The 22914-nt window shown below is 40.9% G+C and overlaps 1 protein-coding gene across 1 annotated transcript in view; it reads left to right on the top strand.

The window, feature by feature from the left end:
* Window positions 1-22914, top strand: part of LOC149466032 (uncharacterized) — an 80430-nt gene that overhangs the window by 33849 nt on the left and 23667 nt on the right. The window contains exons 5-6 of the mRNA XM_089673053.1: window positions 5734-5833; window positions 14511-14587. Coding sequence (XP_089529179.1) covers window positions 5734-5833; window positions 14511-14587 — 177 coding nt within the window. The remainder of the gene's footprint in view (window positions 1-5733; window positions 5834-14510; window positions 14588-22914) is intronic.

Raw genomic sequence — 22914 nt, forward strand, 5'->3', positions numbered from 1 at the left:
TTTTACACTTTGGAGTACAAACATTCATGCCAGCTTCACATTTGTGTGTTTCTGTAATCTGCACCTTGCAGATGCCATCTGCTATGGGAGCCATCTGCAATGTTGTGGGGGGCGTTAAAAAGGTTCATGTCCAGTTTTAGGTGTGCTGGCAGCCAATTCAAAATAAATTGGCTGCCCCAACACAAACCAGTTAACGTGCAGAATGCTGACTATGAGCTGTTTGAAGATTGGATGCTAGGCATAAAGATGTCAATACTGGAAGTCTCTCTAATCAGCAGGTTTCCCAATTCTGTGACATTGGTGTCTGCAAATACTGTATAATATAATAAATTGGTGATTTCACTGCAGTTGTCCAGCAGCAATCAGATCCCTGGACCTGGATGTGTCTTACACATCCAAAGCACTCTGTTTCATGGGCCATAATAATGATTCTCCTGCAGATTCCCAGCAGAACTCCATCTAGGTCCAGCGCTTTAGCAGGTGCTCTGCCTGACCATCTCTAAAAGCTTGCTTTTGTGAGTATGCTGCATGCAGCGTGTAGAATGTAAGACTGGACTTCCTAAATTTTATTGCTTCCCTGTGGTAGTGTGGGATTGACACTTTGTGGGCTGTGAAAACTAACATGCATTTATCTTAGTTTCCTCCCAGATGCTTTCAAAAGTGACCTCATGCGAAAGGGCGTAGCTTCCCGTTCAAGCCTTCCACTATCTGCTGTCCTGGACATGAGCTGAGCTTTTCTAGCACCTCTGCCCCTGGGGACACAGTGTAGCTATTACTCTTCTATGAGACTCCATCTCTCCATCTGCTTTGTGCTGTTATGCACCTGACTGCCCCTCCAGCCCCTCTGTCTTAATCATTAAAGTGGTACTAAACCTAGGACCCCGCATTCACTCTATCAGGTCGCCCACAGTACATAGAACATGGAAATTAAATTATTTTAGTAAAAATAGAATGCTAAATGCCTTTTCTCATCAGCAGTTAGAGCAGTCTTGTGATTTCTGTCAGTGTCCAGCAGGAAAAATCTTCATTTTGCTCTAGGAGGATGCAGAACCCCTGACCCTTTGTCTGGACAGTGCTGATTGACCCTGTGCTAATTGCATGCACTCTCCCAAGAAGGAAAAAAAACCCTCTAGCAATACACACCAAACTGAGTATGTGCAGACTCCACACGATATGTCTCATCAGGAGATAAGAGGGGGACACTAGAAGAAGGGGAGGATCAGAGAAATCAGGAACAAACCACTTTTCTATACAATGCAGAGGATTAACCCCTCAGGTTCCACAGTGAGTATATGCATATACAAAATGATTTTACTGTTGTGGGATCAGTAACACTTTAAGCAACCTGTAGTAACCATGTCTGCCACTAATCAGAGGGTTGGGCAGCATTCCAATGTGAAGGAACTTTTACTTTCACTTTTCTGGCTGCTCTGAGGGGTAGAGTATTTCTGTTCCAGGCCACCAGACCAAAGAATATTATTTGTACTGTCCCAAAAAGCAAATGCTCCCCCAGACCAGTCCCTGATACAGGATATACCCCTGGTTAACCCCTTTACGCCTAAGGGTAAAACAAATCTAAATGCCTAAGCACAATTCTGCAACGTTGACATGTGTTAGTAAAACTGGACATCTCATCACAACTACTTTGTACATCCATGTGGATTATACCTTGATTTTTTCAGGAGAAATTGGGCTTTCATTTGGTGGTAAATGGTAATGGATATCTCCTGATTTTTCTTTTATTATCAAAGGAAAACTGGCCCAAAATAGTAAAAAAAAAAATCATTTTTTTTATTTAGTTGTGTGTTTTTTGTTACTACCATAACCTACCACCAAAGAACAACCCAAAATCAAAATAAATTCTCCAGCTCTTGACGATTGCAGAGATACCATATATGTGTATGTTATTTGTTTTTGTACCCGTAGTACAGCCCAGAAACAATAGTGCTCATTTTGTTTTTGTCTTTTTTTTTTATTTTTTTACCTAAAACACACTGACATTGACACTAATACCAGTTTTTGTTTTTAAATTCTGACCTTTTGACTCTGACCTTTGACCTTGACCCAAACACTAACTCTGGCAATGAACTAGATCAAACCTTGATCTAGGTATTTTTCTTTATTTTTTATTTTATTTTTTAATATTTACAGTCAGGTCCATAAATATTGGGACATCGACACAATTCTAACATTTTTGGCTTTATACACCACCACAATGGATTTGAAATGAAAGGAACAAGATGTGTTTTAACTGCAGACTGTCAGCTTTAATTTGAGGGTATTTACATCCAAATCAGGTGAACGGTGTAGGAATTACAACAGTTTGCATATGTGCCTCCCACTTGTTAAGGGGCCAAAAGTAATGAGACAATTGGATTCTCAGCTTTTCCATGGCCAGGTGTGTGTTATTCCCTCATTATCCCAATTACAATGAGCAGATAAAAGGTCCAGAGTTCATTTCAAGTGTGCTATTTGCATTTGGAATCTGTTGCTGTCAACTCTCAAGATGAGATCCAAAGAGCTGTCACTAACAGTGAAGCAAGCCATCATTAGGCTGAAAAAGCAAAACAAACCCATCAGAGAGATAGCAAAAACAAAAGGCGTGGCCAAAACAACTGTTTGGAACATTCTTAAAAAAAAGGAACGCACCGGGAGAGCTCAGCAACACCAAAAGACCCGGAAGACCACGGAAAACAACTGTGGTGGATGACCAAAGAATTCTTTCCCTGGTGAAGAAAACACCCTTCACAACAGTTGGCCAGATCAAGAACACTCTCCAGGAGGTAGGTGTATGTGTGTCAAAGTCAACAATCAAGAGAAGACTTCACCAGAGTGAATACAGAGGGTTGACCACAAGATGTAAACCATTGGTGAGCCTCAAAAACAGGAAGGCCAGATTAGAGTTTGCCAAACGACATCTAAAAAAGCCTTCACAGTTCTGGAACAACATCCTATAGACAGATGAGACCAAGATCAACTTGTACCAGAGTGATGGGAAGAGAAGAGTATGGAGAAGGAAAGGAACTGCTCATGAGTGAAGCATGGTGGTGGTAGTGTCATGGCGTGGGCATGTATATGGCTGCCAATGGAACTGGTTCTCTTGTATTTATTGATGATGTGACTGCTGACAAAAGCAGCAGGATGAATTCTGAAGTGTTTCGGGCAATATTATCTGGGAATAGTGGTGATAAATAGTAAGCGCTCATAAATAATGCAAGCAGCTGAACATATAGGAAAACACATAAAAAGTCCCAAAATACATAAACAGAAGAAATGCAGCGCTCTTACAATTGATAATGGAATTAGTAGTAAACACAGTCCGGTAAAACAACAGTGTTCCTTGTTTCCCAGTGTAAATGGTAGAATTTTGCACTAACCAGAACGCGCACGGATAATGCGCATATGTGTATAAATCCTGAAGATCCTTTTCTCCACTTAAGGCTGGTCAGGCATATGGCTTAGAAGAATAGAGATCCTACGCCCTCATGTGGTGGGAAATGATCCAGCAGGTCAAAGCTATGACGATCCAGATGAGCCTCCACAAAGAACTGGCACAGGAATCCCAAGGGCTACAAGGATGGAAAAGCTCCTCACGGGAGACACAGGGGAGCACTCATAGTGTAGTAATTTAAAACTTTATTTGAAAGCAGCACAGGTGCAAAATAACAGGAGAATAGCCAAGTATGGGCAAACACACTGACCCTATTAGATGTCAAAATGGCCGCCGGGCCTCCTCGTGGCACCGGCGGCTTGATGTCAACGGCGTCCTAGGGTCCCACCTGACGCGTTTCGTGCGCACGCACTTCCTCAGAGGTGGAACATAGGGCTGTTCCACCTCTGAGGAAGTGCGTGCGCACGAAACGCGTCAGGTGGGACCCTAGGACGCCGTTGACATCAAGCCGCCGGTGCCACGAGGAGGCCCGGCGGCCATTTTGACATCTAATAGGGTCAGTGTGTTTGCCCATACTTGGCTATTCTCCTGTTATTTTGCACCTGTGCTGCTTTCAAATAAAGTTTTAAATTACTACACTATGAGTGCTCCCCTGTGTCTCCCGTGAGGAGCTTTTCCATCCTTGTAGCCCTTGGGATTCCTGTGCCAGTTCTTTGTGGAGGCTCATCTGGATCGTCATAGCTTTGACCTGCTGGATCATTTCCCACCACATGAGGGCGTAGGATCTCTATTCTTCTAAGCCATATGCCTGACCAGCCTTAAGTGGAGAAAAGGATCTTCAGGATTTATACACATATGCGCATTATCCGTGCGCGTTCTGGTTAGTGCAAAATTCTACCATTTACACTGGGAAACAAGGAACACTGTTGTTTTACCGGACTGTGTTTACTACTAATTCCATTATCAATTTTAAGAGCGCTGCATTTCTTCTGTTTGGGCAATATTATCTGCTCCTATTCAGCCAAATGCTTCAGAACTCATTCACAATGCAGATGGACAATGACCCAAAGCATACTGCAAAAGCAACCAAAGAGTTTTTTAAGGGAAAGAAGTGGAATGTTATGCAATGGCCAAGTCAATCACCTGACCTGAATCCGATTTGAGCATGCATTTCACTTGCTGAAGACAAAACTGAAGGGAAAATGCCCCAAGAACAAGCAGGAACTGAAGACAGTTGCAGTAGAGGCCTGGCAGAGCATCACCAGGGATGAAACCCAGCGTCTGGTGATGTCTATGCATTCCAGACTTCAGGCTGTAATTGACTGCAAAGGATTTTCAACCAAGTATTAAAAAGTGAAAGTTTGATTTATGATTATTATTCTGTCCCTTTACTTTTGGTCCTTTAACAAGTGGGAGGCACATATGCAAACTGTTGTATTTCCTACACCGTTAACCTGATTTGGATGTAAATATCCTCAAATTAAAGTAAATTAAGTTGTAGTTAAAGCACATCTTGTTTGTTTCATTTCAAATCCATTGTGGTGGTGTATAGAGCCAAAAATGTTAGAATTGTGTCCATGTCCCAATATTTATGGACCTGACTGTATTTATTTGTCTTTTTTTTTTTTTTTAACATTTTTTCTCTCCATGCCAGGAGTTAGAAAGATGCAATGTATCTCTCTTCTCCATTCATAGAGAGATAAAAAAGCATGGGGGCCGGGCTGTACAGTGACTGATCACTGTGATAGCCAATCAGAGGTTATCACAGCGATCATGTGACCCGGAATCAGGAGTCCCGGGTCCCGATCGTCAGAATGGGACCCGTGGCTCTCAGTGACACTCGGCACGCTCCCCGCACAAAGACAAGTACGCAAATATGCGGCCCCACGAAAAAAAGCCCAGTTCTGTGAGGCCGCATATTTGTGTGACGTTGGCATCAAGGGGTTAAGGAAGCAAAGGGAAGTCCTTTCATAAGTAAACCTTTGAGAGCCTTCTAGCAATTGCATAAAAGAGTAGATCTTGCTGCTGATATCCCATGGAAGCAGATACAGGTAATTTAGTAACTTACACTCACCTTTGTGCCCCTATTGCTGTGTTGCCTAATTCAAGCGGTTGCCAAGCCCATCATACTGCTCTCTCATCTGTCTGTACTGAGTGCCAGCTCAGTGGGACTGTGGGTCAGGCCTACAGTAATGGCCACACATAAAAATTACCTTTTAATCCAAAATATATTTGGTGTGGTAATTATAAACAGCAGTTTCAAAGACGTTTTTATTTTAGACCTGTTTTCTTTATATGGGATTGGTGATAATCAGTGTATTATTTTTTATTTGTATGCCTAGAAAGAATCAAAGCTACTGGTTAAACTAGATGTGAAAAGAAATGACCAGATGCATCAGCGTATTGAGAAAAATAACAATGATAAATGTCCAACTGTATCAGGTAAACACTCTTAAAATGTGTTGTTTTGAGATCCTGTGTATCAGTTTTGTTGATTGGAAAAAATAAGTTATAAATTGTGCATTTAAAGGGGAACTTCAGCTTGATTTTATTTTTTTTAAGCCCGCAGCTACAAATACTGCAGCTTCTGACTTTGAAAGATCATGTACTTATAAGTGCTTGGGGTCCAGACCTGCACCATCAATTTGCATAACTCTTCCTGAGAAACAACAGCTAGCTTCCAACTGCGCATACGCAAGCTCATGGAGTGCATTGTGTATGATCCTTTAACCTCCTGGGACATGTGATGTCTCCCAGGAGGCTGCGGGAAGGGGCAGGGATGAGACACCATCGTTGTCTAGGGGAGGATAACAGAGTGGGAGTGGGTGCTGATAAAAATTAGTACACAACCCCCAAAAGAAGCTGTAACTCAGAGTGATCGAACCAGCGGGACTTTGATTGAAGTTTTTATTTAGGTTGTAGTCACAATTATGCATAACATAACAGAGCACTTTGGGTGTTGGGAGTTTCCAGCAAACTGGTAATGAACTAAATGTGAGCTGCTATGGCTAAAGGACCAGTTTACCATATTACAAGAAGCTGCAGGTACACCACTCATGATTAATTTGCATTCAAAATACTTCTGAAACAATGCAATAAATATTTACTAGGCCTTCAGATTCCAGCAGCCATTTTTGGGTAAAAGTCTTTTCTGGGCTAGCAGAAGGTTTAGAATCTCCCATATATCGGGACCAAATCCAAACCCCTCAGGGAGGCGTTGAGGGCGGAGCCTGAGTATGGCGGCAGAGGAGAGCTCAATGTAGGAGCTCTCGGACGGAGCTCCGTGTTCTGACCTCCCCAGGTCCCCTGTGATCCTCCCGAGGCATGTAGAAAGCCTTGCGGCTTGGCTCTTACCCTGGCCTGACGGCTCCCCGGGACGAGAGGTGGAGGTTTGCGGGAGGAGAGTGGAGAGCGGCTGGTGACTAGCGGTGAAAGGGCGCTTGGATGCTGGGAAGCCGGCGCGATCACGTGACCGTCCGCAAAGCATTCCTGGGAGTTCGGGAAGCCGGCCGGCGTTCTGCAGTGGGAGAGCAGAGCGGACCTGTTGGCCGGAGACCGGTGCATTCTCCCCCTATTCCCCTGAGACCCCCAGGGCATAAAGTAAGGCAAGAGGATACCCACTGAGCCCTGGTTAACTGAAGAATCAAAGAGACTCTGGAGGGTCCCCCCCCCCTCTCCATGAACAAAGACCCTAGGCGACCTGAAGGTGAGAGCATTCAGCGGGGTCATTGGATGAAACGTACGAGAAGGGTGAGTGACTAAAGTTGAAATCTTCTATACACTAACTGTGATGTATTACATGGCTCCCTAAAGGGTAGCAGGGGGTAAGAGAAAGGGGGGACCCCCGGTGACTGCAAAAAAGGTGGAAAAGATTTGTGGACAGAACAGCCCAAAAAGACCAGCCGGGGAATAGTGCAGAGACTTGTATACAAGAACTTTGATTCTCTCTCCCCCAAACCCATGAATTTATAACAGAGGAACAAAGAATAAAAGTTACAGAGAAAATGAAAAATAAAAGTGTAAAAGGAAGTGGGCTTAAAGGGTCCCAGACTGGTACAATTAAAAAATATACCTCCCAAGGAAACGTAACCCCAGAAAGATCCCAGAATAGGATTGAAAGAGGAGAAGCAGATTTCAGCATGGAAAATAGCCCAAGAGTATCACTAGGCCTGGACACCAGTAATCAGCAATCATTAGGAAATATAGAGACGGAAAAAGACCTACAAATGCCTAATAAAAAAGAAATGGCAGAAATGTTTAAAGAACTGGAGAAAACAATAAAACAAGAAATGGTAAATATCCGAAGTGACCTGGGACACCTGTTGGTGAGAGTGGAGGAAACGGAGGGGAAAGTTAAAAATCAGACCCAGGCTATCTCTGAGCTAGAAAAAGTAATAATTAACATAGGGAAAGCCCAAGAAAAACTGATATATAAAGCTGAGATACAAGAAAATAGAGACAGGAGGAGAAACGTCATGATACGTGGGGTCCCAGAGAACTCTAAGGGAGAAAACCTGCAAGAAGTGGTTTGTAAAATATTAAATACTATAACAGACAGCACCGAAATGGAAAGGACTAAAATAGAAGGAATTTTCAGAAAAGGAAACATCCAGAGGTACCTGGGGAAAGAAAGGCCGAGAGACATTATAGTTAACTTTTATGAGTTTCGAGATAAAGAAAAAATTTGGAAGAAGATCAAGGGGAAACCAGTTATTAAGTATGAAGGAGGAGACATACAGATATATGCGGACTTGGCCCCAGAGACTCTGTGGAGAAGGAGAACTTTGAGACCCCTATTGGAAAGGTTGAAAGAACATAATGTGCAATATAGATGGGGGTCTCCTGAATGTTTAATAGATTCCCAGAAGATTTGAAATATTTTTGTGACAGTTTAAAAATGCAAAGAATGGAGATTCCAGGCTGGGAAGAAGATCAATGGGAACTTAGAATGAAGAGAAAAGAGCAACTTGTGGGGGGGGGGGGGGAGGCGGGGAGGGGGAGAGAGGTGGTTGAGGAAAGATAAGGCTGTTTTTTTTTTTTTCCCTCTACACTGGTCTGCCCTCACCCTACCGCCCCTGCCTTACGGTGCTGGAGATGAACCCAAGAGGGACCAGGGGAGCTATGGGGAGGTCGGACAAGGGGAAAGACGTCCATGCCCAGAGTTTTTAGCCCAAGGATTAGATCAAAAGTGGAAGTTATTTCCATAAATGATAGGCCTAAAAAGAGGGGGGTGGGGGGGAGGGGGAAAGCTGGGGGGGGTGGGTAAGTGGGGAGGGGGGGTATTTTTCCTGCAAAAAAAAAAAAAGATATAAAAGCAAGTGAGAAGGGAGAAGGAGGGGAAGAGAAGATTTATGGAAGATGGAAGAGATTCAGTTTATAACATATAATGTAAATGGGTTGAACTCCCCTGGGAAAACATTTAGACTGTTTAAAGAACTACACCATAGAGCAGCCTCAGTAGTATTTTTACAGGAGACACATTTTGAGATAGAATCGAACGTTAGGCTGGGGTCCAGAAATCACCCAACATGGTATTATGCAGATTCCCCGGTCAAGAGAGCGAAGGGTGTTGCAATAGGTATGGCAAAGAATACTAGGTTTGAGCTGGAAGATAGAATGACAGACCCAGAGGGGAGATTCTTGTTCTTAAAGGGAAAACTACAGGAGATCGAATGTACACTGGCCAATATTTACTGTCCTAATAAAAGCCCGGAGATATATCTGAAAAAAGTGCTGAGGAAGTTGATGGACTTTAAAACAGGACGTCTGATCCTCGCAAGGAATTTTAATTTTTGTATGGATCCACAAAAGGATGCTACCTCCCATGTACAGAGAGAAGGAAGTAGGGCCCTGAAACTCTTGAAAAAAGAACTACATATAAGTCAATTAGTAGATGCCTGGAGAATTACACACATGCAAGATAGAGATTCTACCTTTTTTTCAAACATGCATAAGAGGTATTCAAGATTAGACCACATATTAATAGAACATCAATTAATTGACCACCTGGTTCAAGTTGAAATAGAGACAATCTCTCTATCGGATCACGCCCCAGTTACAATGAAATTGGAATGGGGGAAGGGGAAAACAGGAGGGCTGGGTTGGAAACTGAATGAGACACTATTAGTAGAAAAGGAAATAGCCCAGAAAATAGGGGAAGAGATTGAACGGTATTTCAAGGAGAACGAGACAGGTGATGTGTCCATCTACAGTGTGGGAATCTCATAAGGCATACATAAGAGGAATATTGATAGCGATTGGGGCAAGAAAGAAAAAAGAAAGAAGAGAGAAAATGAGTGGGCTCTTAGAAGAAATAAGTATACTAGAACAACAACACAAGAATAGAATAATAAAAGAAATAGAGCTGAAGTTAAAAAAAAAAGAAAGAAGAAAGAGGTGTAATAGAAGAGGAGAGGAGAAAAGCATATAATAGAGTTTTGAGTGAGAGATATAGATGGGGAGAAAGACCGGGAAAATATTTGATGAGGGCCCTGAGGAAAAAGAAAAATAGAAATTATATAGAAAAAATAAAAGATGTTAAGGGGAACCTGAAACACTCAAATAGAGAAATCACCAAAGTTTTTATGGAATATTATAGAGATCTGTATAATATAAATCCCCTGTGGGAATCAGAAAATATAGAAAGTGTGAAGAATCAAAAGAGAAAGAAATATCTAGAGATGGCTGGGTTACTAAAATTAAGCGAAGTCCAATTGAACTCCCTTGATGCAGATATCTCACAAGATGAAATAAAATTAGCTTTGAAGGGTACAGTGTCTGGGAAAAGTCCAGGACCAGATGGTTATACTGTGAGATATTATAAAAAATATAGTGAAATCTTAGTACCAAAACTTAGAAATTAGATGAATGCATTAGGTGGAGTGATGGAAGTAAGAAAAGAATCGCTACAAGCTCAAATGGTGCTTATTCAAAAAGAGGGAAAAGATGCTACACAGTGTTCGAGCTATAGACCTATTTCATTATTAAACACTGACACTAAGCTATATGCAAAGGTCTTGGCAAATAGATTGAAAGAGCTAATGCCGGAATGGATACATCAGGACCAGGTGGGCTTTGTTCCTGGGAGGGAGGGTAGAGATAATGGGTTACGATCATTGATGCTGATCCAAAAAAGTAAAAAGGGAAAAGAACCGGTGGTACTACTCTCTATAGACGCTGAAAAAGCGTTTGATAGAGTGAACTGGAGATTCATGATGGATACGTTGGAAGTCATGGGAATTGGGCCCAGGATGAGAGAATGGATAGGAAAGTTGTACAGATACCCCTCTGCAGTTGTTGTGGTGAACGGGGAGAGGTCAGAACCCATCGAGATGTCAAACGGTACAAGACAGGGATGTCCATTGTCCCCATTGTTGTATGTTATATCATTAGAACCACTGCTGTCAACAATAAGGCTGAATAGAGATATAAAGGGAATTCAGATAGGGGACACAGAACATAAAGTCGCCGCTTTTGCTGACGACTTGTTGTTGTAAGTAGGAAACCCCAGGATAACACTTCCAAATCTAATGAAGCTATTAAAGGAATATGGAGAATTGTCAAATTTAAAGATTAATCCAACAAAAACGGAGATTCTAATTATAAATATTTAAAAAAATGAAAAAGAAAAAATACAAAAGGAATTTCCCTTTAAATGGAAAGATAGAGATATAAAATACTTAGGAGTAAAACTCACAGCTTCATATAAACATCTTTATAAATTAAACTATATTTCACTGATTAATGAGATTAGAGAGGAGCTAAAAATATTGCAGGAGGGAACTCCGACATGGATAGGCCGTATTAACCTGGTAAAAATGATAATAGTACCAAAAATCATGTATAGATATCAAATGATACCAATTAAACTTCCAGAGATCTTTTTTAAGGTAATTAAGAAACTGATAACAAAATACATATGGAGGAATAAAAAACCAAGATTGTCATATGAGTTGCTGAGTAGGAGGAAAGAAAGAGGTGGTTTAGGGCTTCCAGACTTTAAAAGATACTATAAAGCTGTAATATTGGCAAGAACTATAGATTGGATACATAACTATAAAAAAAGTTGGGTGAGAATAGAGAATGAACTTAGTGGAACAGATTTGGGTAAGGTGATATGGGTACCAACACAGTATAGGGGCCTAAATGATAATGTAAATACATACACTTTGAATGTTTTAAAAATTTGGGATAATTTACACAAAAGTTTGAAATGGTCTTTCAATTCAACACTGATTTCACTAAAAAACACGGAGTTTTTCCCCCCTGGTAGAGAAGAAATAGGTGGTAGGTGGTTTAAAAAGGAAGAGGTTCAATTAAGAGATATTTTGGTGGGGGATAAAATAGGATCATTTGGGGAATTGAAAAAAAAAGAGGGTGAGATTTTCACTAAATTAGACAAGTGGCGGTATTTTTAATTGAGGAGTTTTGTTGGAAGTTTGCCAAAACCTTTAAGGACAAGAGACAATTGGAACTTGTTTGAAAAGGTTTTGGGTACACAAGGTGATGGGAAGCACGGGATTGCTAAGGTATATAAAATACTCACCGAATTAGATATAAACACAAAGCCAACATATATAACAAAATGGGAAACTGATATGGGAAGCGTGATAGATGAGGAGAAGCAGAGGAGAATATATAGATTAACCCACGAAAACATTTCTATGAGAGAAGTAGAGATGAACTATAAGTGTTTGACAAGATGGCACATTACACCAAACGTTGAAAATAAGATGTGTGAAGAGAGTTCACTGTGGTGTTGGAGGGGATGTGGTGAAATAGGTACAACATATCACATATGGTGGGGTTGCCCAAAAATTCAGTTATTCTGGAAGACAATAACCCATTTGATAAGAAAAATAACAGAAATAGACATTGGCTTAGACCCAGAAGTGTGTATTTTGCATAACATGGATATATCAGTCAATAAATATAAAAAATCAGGGATATGGTGCTACATTAATGCTGCAAAAGCTCTGATACCCAGGTTTTGGAGGCAAATAGAGGTACCGAAGGAAGAAGACTGGATTGAAGGAGTTGAGCAGATTAAAAAGATGGAAAGGTTGTGTCATGTCCAGGAAGATAGGATGGAGATTTATAATAGGAAATGGGAGAACTGGGAAAAAGCTAAGTTATATATGAAATATAGGAAAGATTAAAGAAAATAATAGGAAAACTGCACTTGCTGAGATAAAATGATGCAGAGAAAAGGAAAAGCAGGAAGATGGGACTTGGGTGAGGGTGGAGGAGGGGGGGGGGGAATTGGAATAAAGTAAATAAAGTAGAAATGTTGGATACTATAATATATAAATATATATATATGTTTGTATATCATGATGATGAAATATATTTCAAATGAAAATCAATAAATATTTAAATTATAAAAAAAAAAAGAATCTCCCATATATCACCTATTCTACCTAGTAACTGTATAGGATATGCTGTAATTGTATCTATCAACTAAATGGTCCATGCAGTGATTGTAAAGAACACTCTCCCCAGAAATGTATCTATTTGAACTTTGGTTTCCTGTCTCTGCGGAATGTCTTTTAACATGCCCCCCTTTCTCCTGTAGTTCTTGAGGCTCTAAGAGTAAAGTATTGACAGTTCTGGCTCCACTAGTAGGCATTGCTAGTTGTTGGGTCATTTTTTTCTGTTACTCCTCCAGCAACATCCACATACAATGACTGGATATGCGCGCTATGTTAATAGAACAGGAGACTCAACTGTCACTGTCACAGGGCCGCCAACCAAATCTCTAGAGTCCCAAGATATATATTGTTCCGTGAGCCGCATATTAATGTGGCAAAAATCAAATGGGTCTAACTGGACACTTCTCTCAGGATACAGCCATAGTAAGAATCTTGGCTGCTTTCCTATGACATCACAGGTGCTGTAATATATTATTTGTGCTCACTGATTTTTTTTTTTTTTTAAGGCAAATGAGTGTCTACTGTGCATGGGGAGAAAGTGAAACAAGTTTATTTAATAGAGTATTGATGTTAGAATCTTGCTTTAAGTCAGTTTGTTGGCTGTGTGAGACATTATACCAGGTCAGAGACATTGGTACATGAAGCCAAATGGTAATTAAAGTGGAACTCCAACTTGACTACCCCCTCTTAAAATCCCCCCCCCCCCCATTTGCACTCCCTTGGAGCACATCTAAACCCTTTATTTTATTTTTATTACATTTAAATATGCAGAGTTCTGCTTTAATGAATTGAGACGTTCTTTAAAATGCATTTTGAAATCTTCCTTTACAAAATTTTACTGAATGAGGTGATTGTAGCCATATGTGGACTTCAGCTTCCTAAATGATCAAATAGTTTATGGCTAGTCTCCCTCTGGGACTCTCCCCCTCCCATTTCATAGCTCCTCTTCTTTTCTCTAAAGCCTAGTACACACAATGAGAATATTAGATGAAAAATACTGCTTTCGGAGCAATCGTCTGATAATCTGATCATTAGTACACAGCTTTGAGAGCCGATCATGACAGTTCATGCGAAAATATCTGAAAGGACAAGCACAATTTTTTTTGTCCGATAACAGAACAAACGATTTTCATTTAATCAGTACCGTATTCGTCCGTAAAAAAATTAGTGACCAAGACTGCGCATGCTTGGAAAGTGCAGAATACGTTACAATACAATACATTACCTCACTTCCAAAGTTGTATTCTGTCTTATGAGAATTTTCAAAACTTTAGGAATTTTAGTAACCTAATTTTCGATACTAGACTAGCTAGCTTGCAAAAAACCCCACAGACGATCAGTCGTCTGATATTCTCATTGTGTATAGGAGGCTTAGCTTTCACACGTCTATTATCCTGTATGTACATGTGTGATTTTTTTCAGAGAGATTAGTTCTTAACATTTTTCTAAACCTTTCAGAAGACCAGGGTAGACGCCAGAAAGCTTGCCCTGAAAATGTAATTGTTAGTGGAAAAAAACACTATCACAGACTGTTTTTAACAAAATGTTATTAATTTCATAGGACAAGAATAAAAACTTTGTCGTTCCTGATGTGGTGTGGGGTGAATCCGATTTTTTTTAGAATATTATGCTCACAATAATTAAATATACATGAGTGTATTGTTTCATTAAGATATCTTTTTTTTCAGGCAGCCTGAAGTTTGATATTCCTGGCCAACCTGAGAGAGTTTCTGAAAAGAGGAAACTCATGTCTACATCAAAGAAGGTAGCTGGAATATTTAGAAAGTCTTTGATTTCTGCTATTATACAAATGTTCAGTTTATAATTAATTATGTAAAAAAATCCAGTTGATTAGGAAAGTTAAATTAGGATTTTAACTTTCTTAACTGACTGACAATAATAGGATTTTTGTACTCACCGTAAAATCTTTTTGTTGGAGTACCCTGAGGGACACAGAGTCTTTTACTTTTGGGTATACTGCTACTCCTACATGGGCATTGAACATGGGCAAACTAAAACCTTTCAGTTAACCCTGTATAACCTCTTACACTACCAGAATGCCTCATTTATGTAGCAAGCAGTACTGATGATAAAAAACAGTCCTGTGTCCTTTAGTGTGCTCCAAGAAAATACCCAAAAACAACAACAGCTGCGAACTGGGAACTGACAGCAGCTCAAAGGACTGCCAAAAGAACCTTACACCTGATGCTGGCATCAAATGAGGCTGCATCCTTTGCCTGCTAGAACAAAATATGAGAACAGAAGACCATGTGGCAGCCCTCCATCGAGATCCAATTCTTGATGCCCAGAAGAACAAAAGACACATAACCAGCATTGTATGTGTTGACAAGGAAGGGAGCCAAAAATTCCAAAGCCCAGCCTGGGGTTTTGACCCCAACAAAGAGTTTTGACAACCAAGTAACATCAATTAACACCCATAAGTAGCATAGAGATAAAGACTCAAAGCCTGAAACTTAGACAAAAGAGGAAAAGAAACACTTCTTAGAGAACTGGAGACAGTCAGAGGGACCGAAGAACAACGTCTTGGCTAAAGATCAGAACTGCCATATGCCAGAAGACAGACTAGACCTCAACTCACCAGATCCCATTATAGGCCCAAAGGGAGATGGAAGTCCATGCCTGGGAGGCTGACAGGTCAGACTCTTACCTCACAAAGACAAGGAAGTGTTGGAGGAGGAAAGGCCTAAATCTGTGTTCATAGATCCCAAAGCAGGGTTTCTCAGCCAGGGTTCCATTGAACTCTAGGGTCCTCCAGAGATTGCTGGGGGTTCCTTGAGCAATCAGCAATTTCTGCTTCTCAGATAATTTCCCACTGACCCACTGACACCATTGATCGTTTTAGTTCTCTTTTAAGGGGGTAATTCTTCCCAATAACCACAAGTGTAAGGAGCATTATTCCCACTGTCCATGGAACTAGTGTATTTCAAGTTGTACATATAGCAATTTCAATTTCTAGCAGGGGTTCCCTGAGACCTGCAAGATTTTTTCAAGGGCTTCCTTGTGTTGAAAATGTTGAGAGAGGCTGTCCCAGAGAGTAACTAGAGTAATTACTGCTACTATCAGAGGATTTCTGGCAAACCCAATCAGCATGCATTAAACTATTATATCAGGGGCTCAACATCAGGTGCTCTCCACATGCAAAATAGGTCATGAAGCCCCCCCAGTCCAGATGTAACCAGTTGGGGAAGATTTGTCTCCAATTGTCTACACCTTAAATAATCAGAGTAAAGAGTACTAGAACATAAAGTTCTGTCCAGGTCAGGGTATGAACTACCTCTCTTGATGCAGGAATATCTGCTGTTTCTTCTGCATTGTCGAGACATACCAGTGTTGTACTGTTGTCCAACCAGATCCAGATTTGTTGATCTGTAAAGGTGATGATTCAGCAATGTAGAAGGAACCACATTTCCAGAAACTCTAGGATGTAGCGTGGTAGACAAAATAATCTATGATGATAGGATCTTCCAGAGGGTGGTAATGGAAGATTTCTACAATTCCACAGCTGGGAGACTGATCCTCCAGTTAGATACACCTGAACCTCTAAGGATGAGCAATTCGGTCTGCTAAAAGACACAGCCAACTTGTTCCAAGACAACAAAATGTAGTGTTGACATTTCTGAGAAAAGGCTGGAGATGGGTGGACTGCCTAAAAAAGAGCTACCTACAGACCCACTGTTTTCTGTAACAGATGGTTCCAATTCTGCTCCTTACATTTCTTAAAATATTATTTCGTTTCCCAGCTCTCCTTGTTTATGAATGGGTAACTTGTATTGATATCAACCATGGTGGTCACTGCTGCATCTGTGAGACTCCTATGAGCAACTGGAGAATCTCTTGTGTAGTACCACAGTGTCTGCATGAAGATGGCTGTCACCAATAGAAATGTCTGTTGTAGCCTGGCATATTGCTGCAATTACACATCTTCCTAACTAACATATTGGTCTACAGTATCTATCACTTGAGAAACTTTGACTTGGTATCTTTGAAGACTTTCACCCACGAACACATTCTGGGATCATGTTTCAATTGACCTGTTTCCATGCCAGGAAAACAATTATTTTGAATTGGAAAAATCCCCACCGTCAATGATAAGTTCAATCAATTTGCCAACAGAGTGCTGCCTGAATATAAACTGGTTTATGCTGGTTGTGCCTGTCCCCCAAAAACTGACAATATTTGGGGGGTGCTTGTAGTAGTTACTTTTGTTAATGTTACTACTTTATTTAGAAGGAAGATACTATGGGTTGTTGAGGAGGTATTGTATGCATGCATGAGTGTGTTCCTGTCTAAAGCTGGCCATAGATGGTTCGAATCCCGGCTGGTACTACCAGTCTGTTGGTTTTTTCATGTGATTATTACCAGCAGCTATAATGCTTGTAGGTCACTTCTAGGCTAGCCCTGCAACTTCTGGTCCAGTGGGATCCAGCCACTGTGGCACTGCATTCATATAGATCAGCTCTAGCAGCGATGTAGAGAAGTTCTGATTCAAGAGAAATTAAGACTGAAAATGCTAGCAAAAAACAAACCAGTCTGTTAACAACAAAGCTGAAAAACGTTGTCCACTCTCCCTCCTAGGACACTACCAGTCATGTTGATAGTAGGAGGGGCTATACTGGGCTAAATGACAGCCTTTTTGTTTGCCAGTTTCCAATCCTGTAGGCAGAAGTATGAATAAAGTTAAGATTTCTTGTGTCTCTCAATAGGCAAGAGAATTTTTTCTTCACATCTGAGCACTAAACATTCAAGGTAGGATTTACATCTGTGTGTTGGAGTAATGCACACCCCCGTGCACGTTGCAAATGCAAGGATACTGATTTTGTTTTCAAAAAGACAATTCAACCAAACAGCATTATTATTTTAGGACAAAAAGTAAAACTATAACCTATTAACACCTACATGCAGTGTATTATAGGAAAATCAGAAGACTTGTCAGGATTTATAACGGTGTATATCAGTTTTGTCGACATTTTGTACCAACCTGTTCCATGCTCCAACAATGTGTGAACATGCAAGGGTTACAAGAATATAAAAAAACACAGACGAATAAAGTTATTAAAACAGAACTAAACCAATCCGTTTATTTGCTAAAATAGTTACCTTCAAGGCATGCCATGAATGATAACTGTCACAGATGCTTGTGCTGCAAACCAAATTGTCGAGCCATCTAAGCGCTGGTGTCATAAGTGACCACATGTGCAGCTCCATATCAACCACAGGTCAAACAAAGTAAAAAATTCAGCTTCCTTGGCTGAAAAGTAAAGGAGGGTCTAGTTCAGTGTTAAACATAAGCTTGTGTAGTGTGGAAAAGTAATTCCTGCTTCCAAGTAACCTGTATCTACAAGACTTTTTTGTTTTCAGTAGAAAAAGGGATGGTAAATGCCCTGTCAGCTTTTTTTTTTGCCATCTCTGTCTCAATGGGGGGATTCCCCTTCACTTTCTGTCCAATAGATGCAACAGGAAGTGAGAGGAAATATCTCCAAATTGGGGGAAATTCCTTCTTAGACAGTTGCTACATAAGCAATAACCTTTGTGGCAGATTTCCTCTATTTCTGGTCTTGTGACTGCCTAAAATCTTGGATTTTCCCTTACTAGATGTCCTGCTGACAGTGATGTCAGGACACAGAGAGAGTGTGCATCTCACCAACAGTGGCACAGACCGCAATAAAAACCTGGGTGGAAAGGGTTCTTTTTCTTACATGTTTGTTTATTCTTAACCACTTCCCATCCGCTCATGTACATAAACGGCTGGACGGGAGTAGTGCAGGAGGGGGTTGCCATTCATAAACGGCGCCCGCATTTATAGGCTATGCATGTGCTCCCTGGGATCATTGTACATCACTGTGTGAGGTCCCAAACATGTGATCACTGATTGGCCAATCAGTGATCACATGAATAGTAGTAAGCAAGATATCACTTCTGACATCATTGTTTACTACGTGTGAAATCTGTGAATGATCACAGAGGTCACATGATACAAGGCTATTCACAACAGCCTTGTACCATGTGACCAGTCACAGCTCTCACAGTATTTCTCAATGGCTGCAGGAATGCAGCCAGAGGGAAGGAGAAATGATTGATTTTACAGCCTTTATGGGTGTAAAAGCAATCAGTGTAAAAAAAAAACAAACTTCATCACTCCCCACAAGTTGTACAGTATCACTATGGTGACACTGTACTGCAAGAGTGACAGTATGTTAAAAATAATATAAAAAAAATAAATAAAAATGTAAAAACATTTTTTTAAACATTGATAATTTTTGGTTGTAAACTAATTTTGGGTTTTTTTTTTTTTACTAAAAAGATAACCGAATACATTTTGGCCAAGATTTATGATGAAAGATTATTTATTTGCAAAATTTTTGGACATTTTCATTTATATAGCAAAAAAAAATAAATACCACCAAAATAAAGTTTTATCTGTCTCAAAGAAATTCTAAAAAATTCATATGAGTATAGTGGTGCATGACCGCGCAATTGTCATTCAAAGTGTGATAGTGCTGAAAGCTGAAAATTGGCTGGACAGGGAGGGGGTGAAAGTGTCCAGACTTGAAGTGGTTAATACATAGTGATATAAAGTATCAATAATTGATTAATAATAGTTTTGAGGTATATAGTATTCATTAGTAGCAGCAGTATCAGATTTATTTTCCACTATTGTGATTATTGTTAATGGGCTGAGTCCTGTTGTGAAATGTTGTTTTTGCTTTTTGACTTAACAATATTTGTATACGTTTCTTGAAAAGATAGGATCAATGACAACCTATCAGAGCTTTTAATCATCCCCCCTTCATAAAAAAAAAGTTTTGGTTTTAGATATACTTTAACCACTAGGGAACCGCCTGCAGTACATGTACTGCTACAAGGCGGCCCCTGTGCGCAGGATCACGTATATAAACGTGATCCTGCATTCCGGGGTAGAGGGCGCGCGTGACCGCCCTACCCGCGGCACCGATCGCGGCCACAGGTGTCAATCACCGGGTCCCTGCCGGCAATCACTGACAGAGAGGAAGGCTGCATTGTTTTCAATGGAGCTTTCCTCCCTGTCAGCTTTCAGCACACTGTCCCGGGATCACAGGACACAGCCTTCCGGAACAGTGTGTAACAGAGAGGTACACACCCCCGACCCCTAGTAAAACACAGTTAACCCTTTGTTTGTCTCCTTGCCATTCCTCCACAGTGCCATTAGTACAGTGTCAGTGTTTTATTTTTTGCACTGCTCACTGTATTGGTGTCACTGGGGGTGTCATTGACCCCAAGTCAGTCCCCCCAGTGTCAGAATGTCCGCTGCAGTCCTGCCATAAATCGCTGATTGCCGCCATAAGTCACTGATTGTCACTATTATTAGTATAAAAAAAAATCCAGTATCTATACCGCCATTTGTAGACACTATAACTTTCACGTAAACCAATTAATTTACACGTATTGGGATTTTTTTTATCAAAGATATGTCGCAGAATACATTTTGGCAGAAATTTATGACGAAATTTGATTTTTAAATTTTTTTTTACTGGACATGTTTTATAGCAAAAAGTCTAAAATATTCTTTTTTTTTTCTCAAAATTGTCGGCCTTTTTTTTTTTTTTTTTTTTTATAGCGCAAAGAATAAAAAACGCACAGGCGATCAAATACTGCCAAAAAGCCCAATTCGCGGGGGAAAAAAAGATGTTAATTTAATTTTGGTGCAGCGTTGCATGACTGCGCCATTGTCAGTTAAAGTAACGCAGCGCTGTAACACAAACTGCTTATGTAACCGCTTCCTGACTGCCCTATAGCAGAAATACTGCTACAGGGCAGCAGAGGTGCGCAAAATCACATATATATGATTTGCGCTCCCGTGGTTTTCACGCCCCTCCCAGATAGCATCAGATTGACCGTTAGTACACCAGTAGTCACATTTAACCCCTTAATTGCCAGGAGCACGCTCATACACAATAAACCTCCATTGCTAGTATAGTGTCTGAATGGATCAATATCTTTGATCAGATCAGCACTATATCAGTGTTTACATTAGTATAGTGTCCCCAAAAACACAGCGTTAGTGGGATCAACCCCGGCACCTGCCAGCATCTGCGTTTAGCCCCTATGCTTACCCCCCCTTCTCCCCCAGCAAGTGCAGTGTCAGTAGGTCACTGTCACTTCATACATTGCACACAAAACCGCAGTGTTTGCAGAATCAGACCTGATCTCTGTTAGCACTTGCCAGTAAATTTTGATGACTCTCATATGCAGAAGAGTGCCAGTACTAGTGCCGAGCTACCTTTTGGTGAACTGGCAAGCACCAGCGGCCTAGTACATCCTGGTCTTTCACATACCTCTTAAATTGTAAGCTCCAAGGGGCAGGGCCCTCCTAACCCCCTTGTATTGAAATGTATTGTTGTTGTATTGTCTCACGATATATTGTACAGCTCTGAGCAAACTGTTGGTGCTATATAAATCCTGTATAATAATAATACCAGCACTGCAGTATGACGTGGTGATGTGGCGAGTCCCATAAGTGCAGTACAAGCTGGTGCAGTGGCGAACACAAGTATTGTCCCGCAACCACCAATATATCGCACACAGCTCCGTAGAGCCCTTATTATCCTTTCGGATGTGCTTGCAAATCACGATTGGCAGCCCACAAATTCTGCAGCACCAGTACTTCCCCCATTCACTGCCCAACCCGGAATTCAGGTGGAAATGGCAAATTTAACTACTCCCATTGACTTTTTGGAGCTGTTTTTCATGGAAGATCTGTATGCATTGATTGTAGATCAAAGCATTTTGTATGCACAACAATGTATTGCCACCAACCCAAATTCAAACCTTGCCAGAACATTTGCATGGAAACTCATTACGGTTTCCGAATTTATATTTTTTGGGGACCTAACCTTCAACATGGGCATTACTAAAAAAATTCCGGTTGTGTTGGTCCACAGACTTGATTCATAAAATGCCAGAGTTCTCTGCTGCCATAGCCAGGCATAGGTATGAGAGTTTAATGTGTTTTATGCATTTCAACAGCAATACACTCTGTCGTCCTCGAGGTGACCCTGAATTTGATTGGCTCCACAAAATTCAGCCCCTCGTAAATCACCTTAACCAAAAATATGCAGATGTCTATACTCCCCAGCAAAAAATCTGCGTTGATGTGTCCCTCATTAATTTTTCTGGCCGCCTTGCATTCAAACAATTTCTCCCCAGCAAGCGTGCCAGATATGGGGTAAAGCTGTAGAAGACCTGTGAGAGGACAACAGGCTATACTTATAAGTCTCGGATTTACGAGGGACTAGATAGTCACGTGGAGCCCCCCAGATGCCCAGACTACATGGGGAGTAGTGGCAAGATAGTTTGGGACATCCTTTTTCCATATGGAGTACCACTTATACGTGGCCAATTTTTATTCAAGCGTGCCACTATTTAGACATTTGTACAATCTTGGAACTGGCGCCTGTGGCCTAATGTGTGCCCACCATTAGAAGTGGGTGGATGCAGGGTGGTATCTTTTTTAATGGTGGGCATACCACACTTTTTTTTTGGCAGAGATTTCTTCTCTTTTTGCATACAAAAAAAAAAAAAAAAAAAAAAAGAACATAGCATATATACCCAACAAGGACCAGCGACGTACTGGTACATCACTGGACTTTGAATGGTCATACCAGGATGATGCCTATAGCTGCAGGCATCATCCTGGTATCATTTTTTTCAGCTGGCGATCGACTTTCATGTAAAAGCAATCCTAGTGGCTAATTAGCTGCAGGATTGCTTTTACAAGCAGCGTGAGACCATGCCCCCCATCCCCCGCTGCCTTCCACTGCCTTCTCGGGCAGTCCCGTGCCATCAGGGGAACCTGAGAATGCAGCCGGTGTTTCTGCCAGTTGACCATAGAGCTGATTGGAGACCAGAATGGCGCAAATCATCTCTATAGCCTAAGAAATCAGAAGCTACTAGCATTTCATTACTTCAGTTTTGCAGGATATAAACAGCGCCATTTGTAAATTGGGAAAGCATCTGATCATACCGATCTTGGTTTGATTAGATAATGTAAGGGCAGAGGAGATATGTAGAGTCTGATAGAACCCAGATTTCTGA

This window comes from Staurois parvus, unplaced genomic scaffold (genome assembly GCF_062004578.1).
Source record: "Staurois parvus isolate SC_StPar_1 unplaced genomic scaffold, SC_StPar_1.0 ptg000133l, whole genome shotgun sequence".
Classification (NCBI taxonomy): Eukaryota; Metazoa; Chordata; class Amphibia; order Anura; family Ranidae; genus Staurois; species Staurois parvus.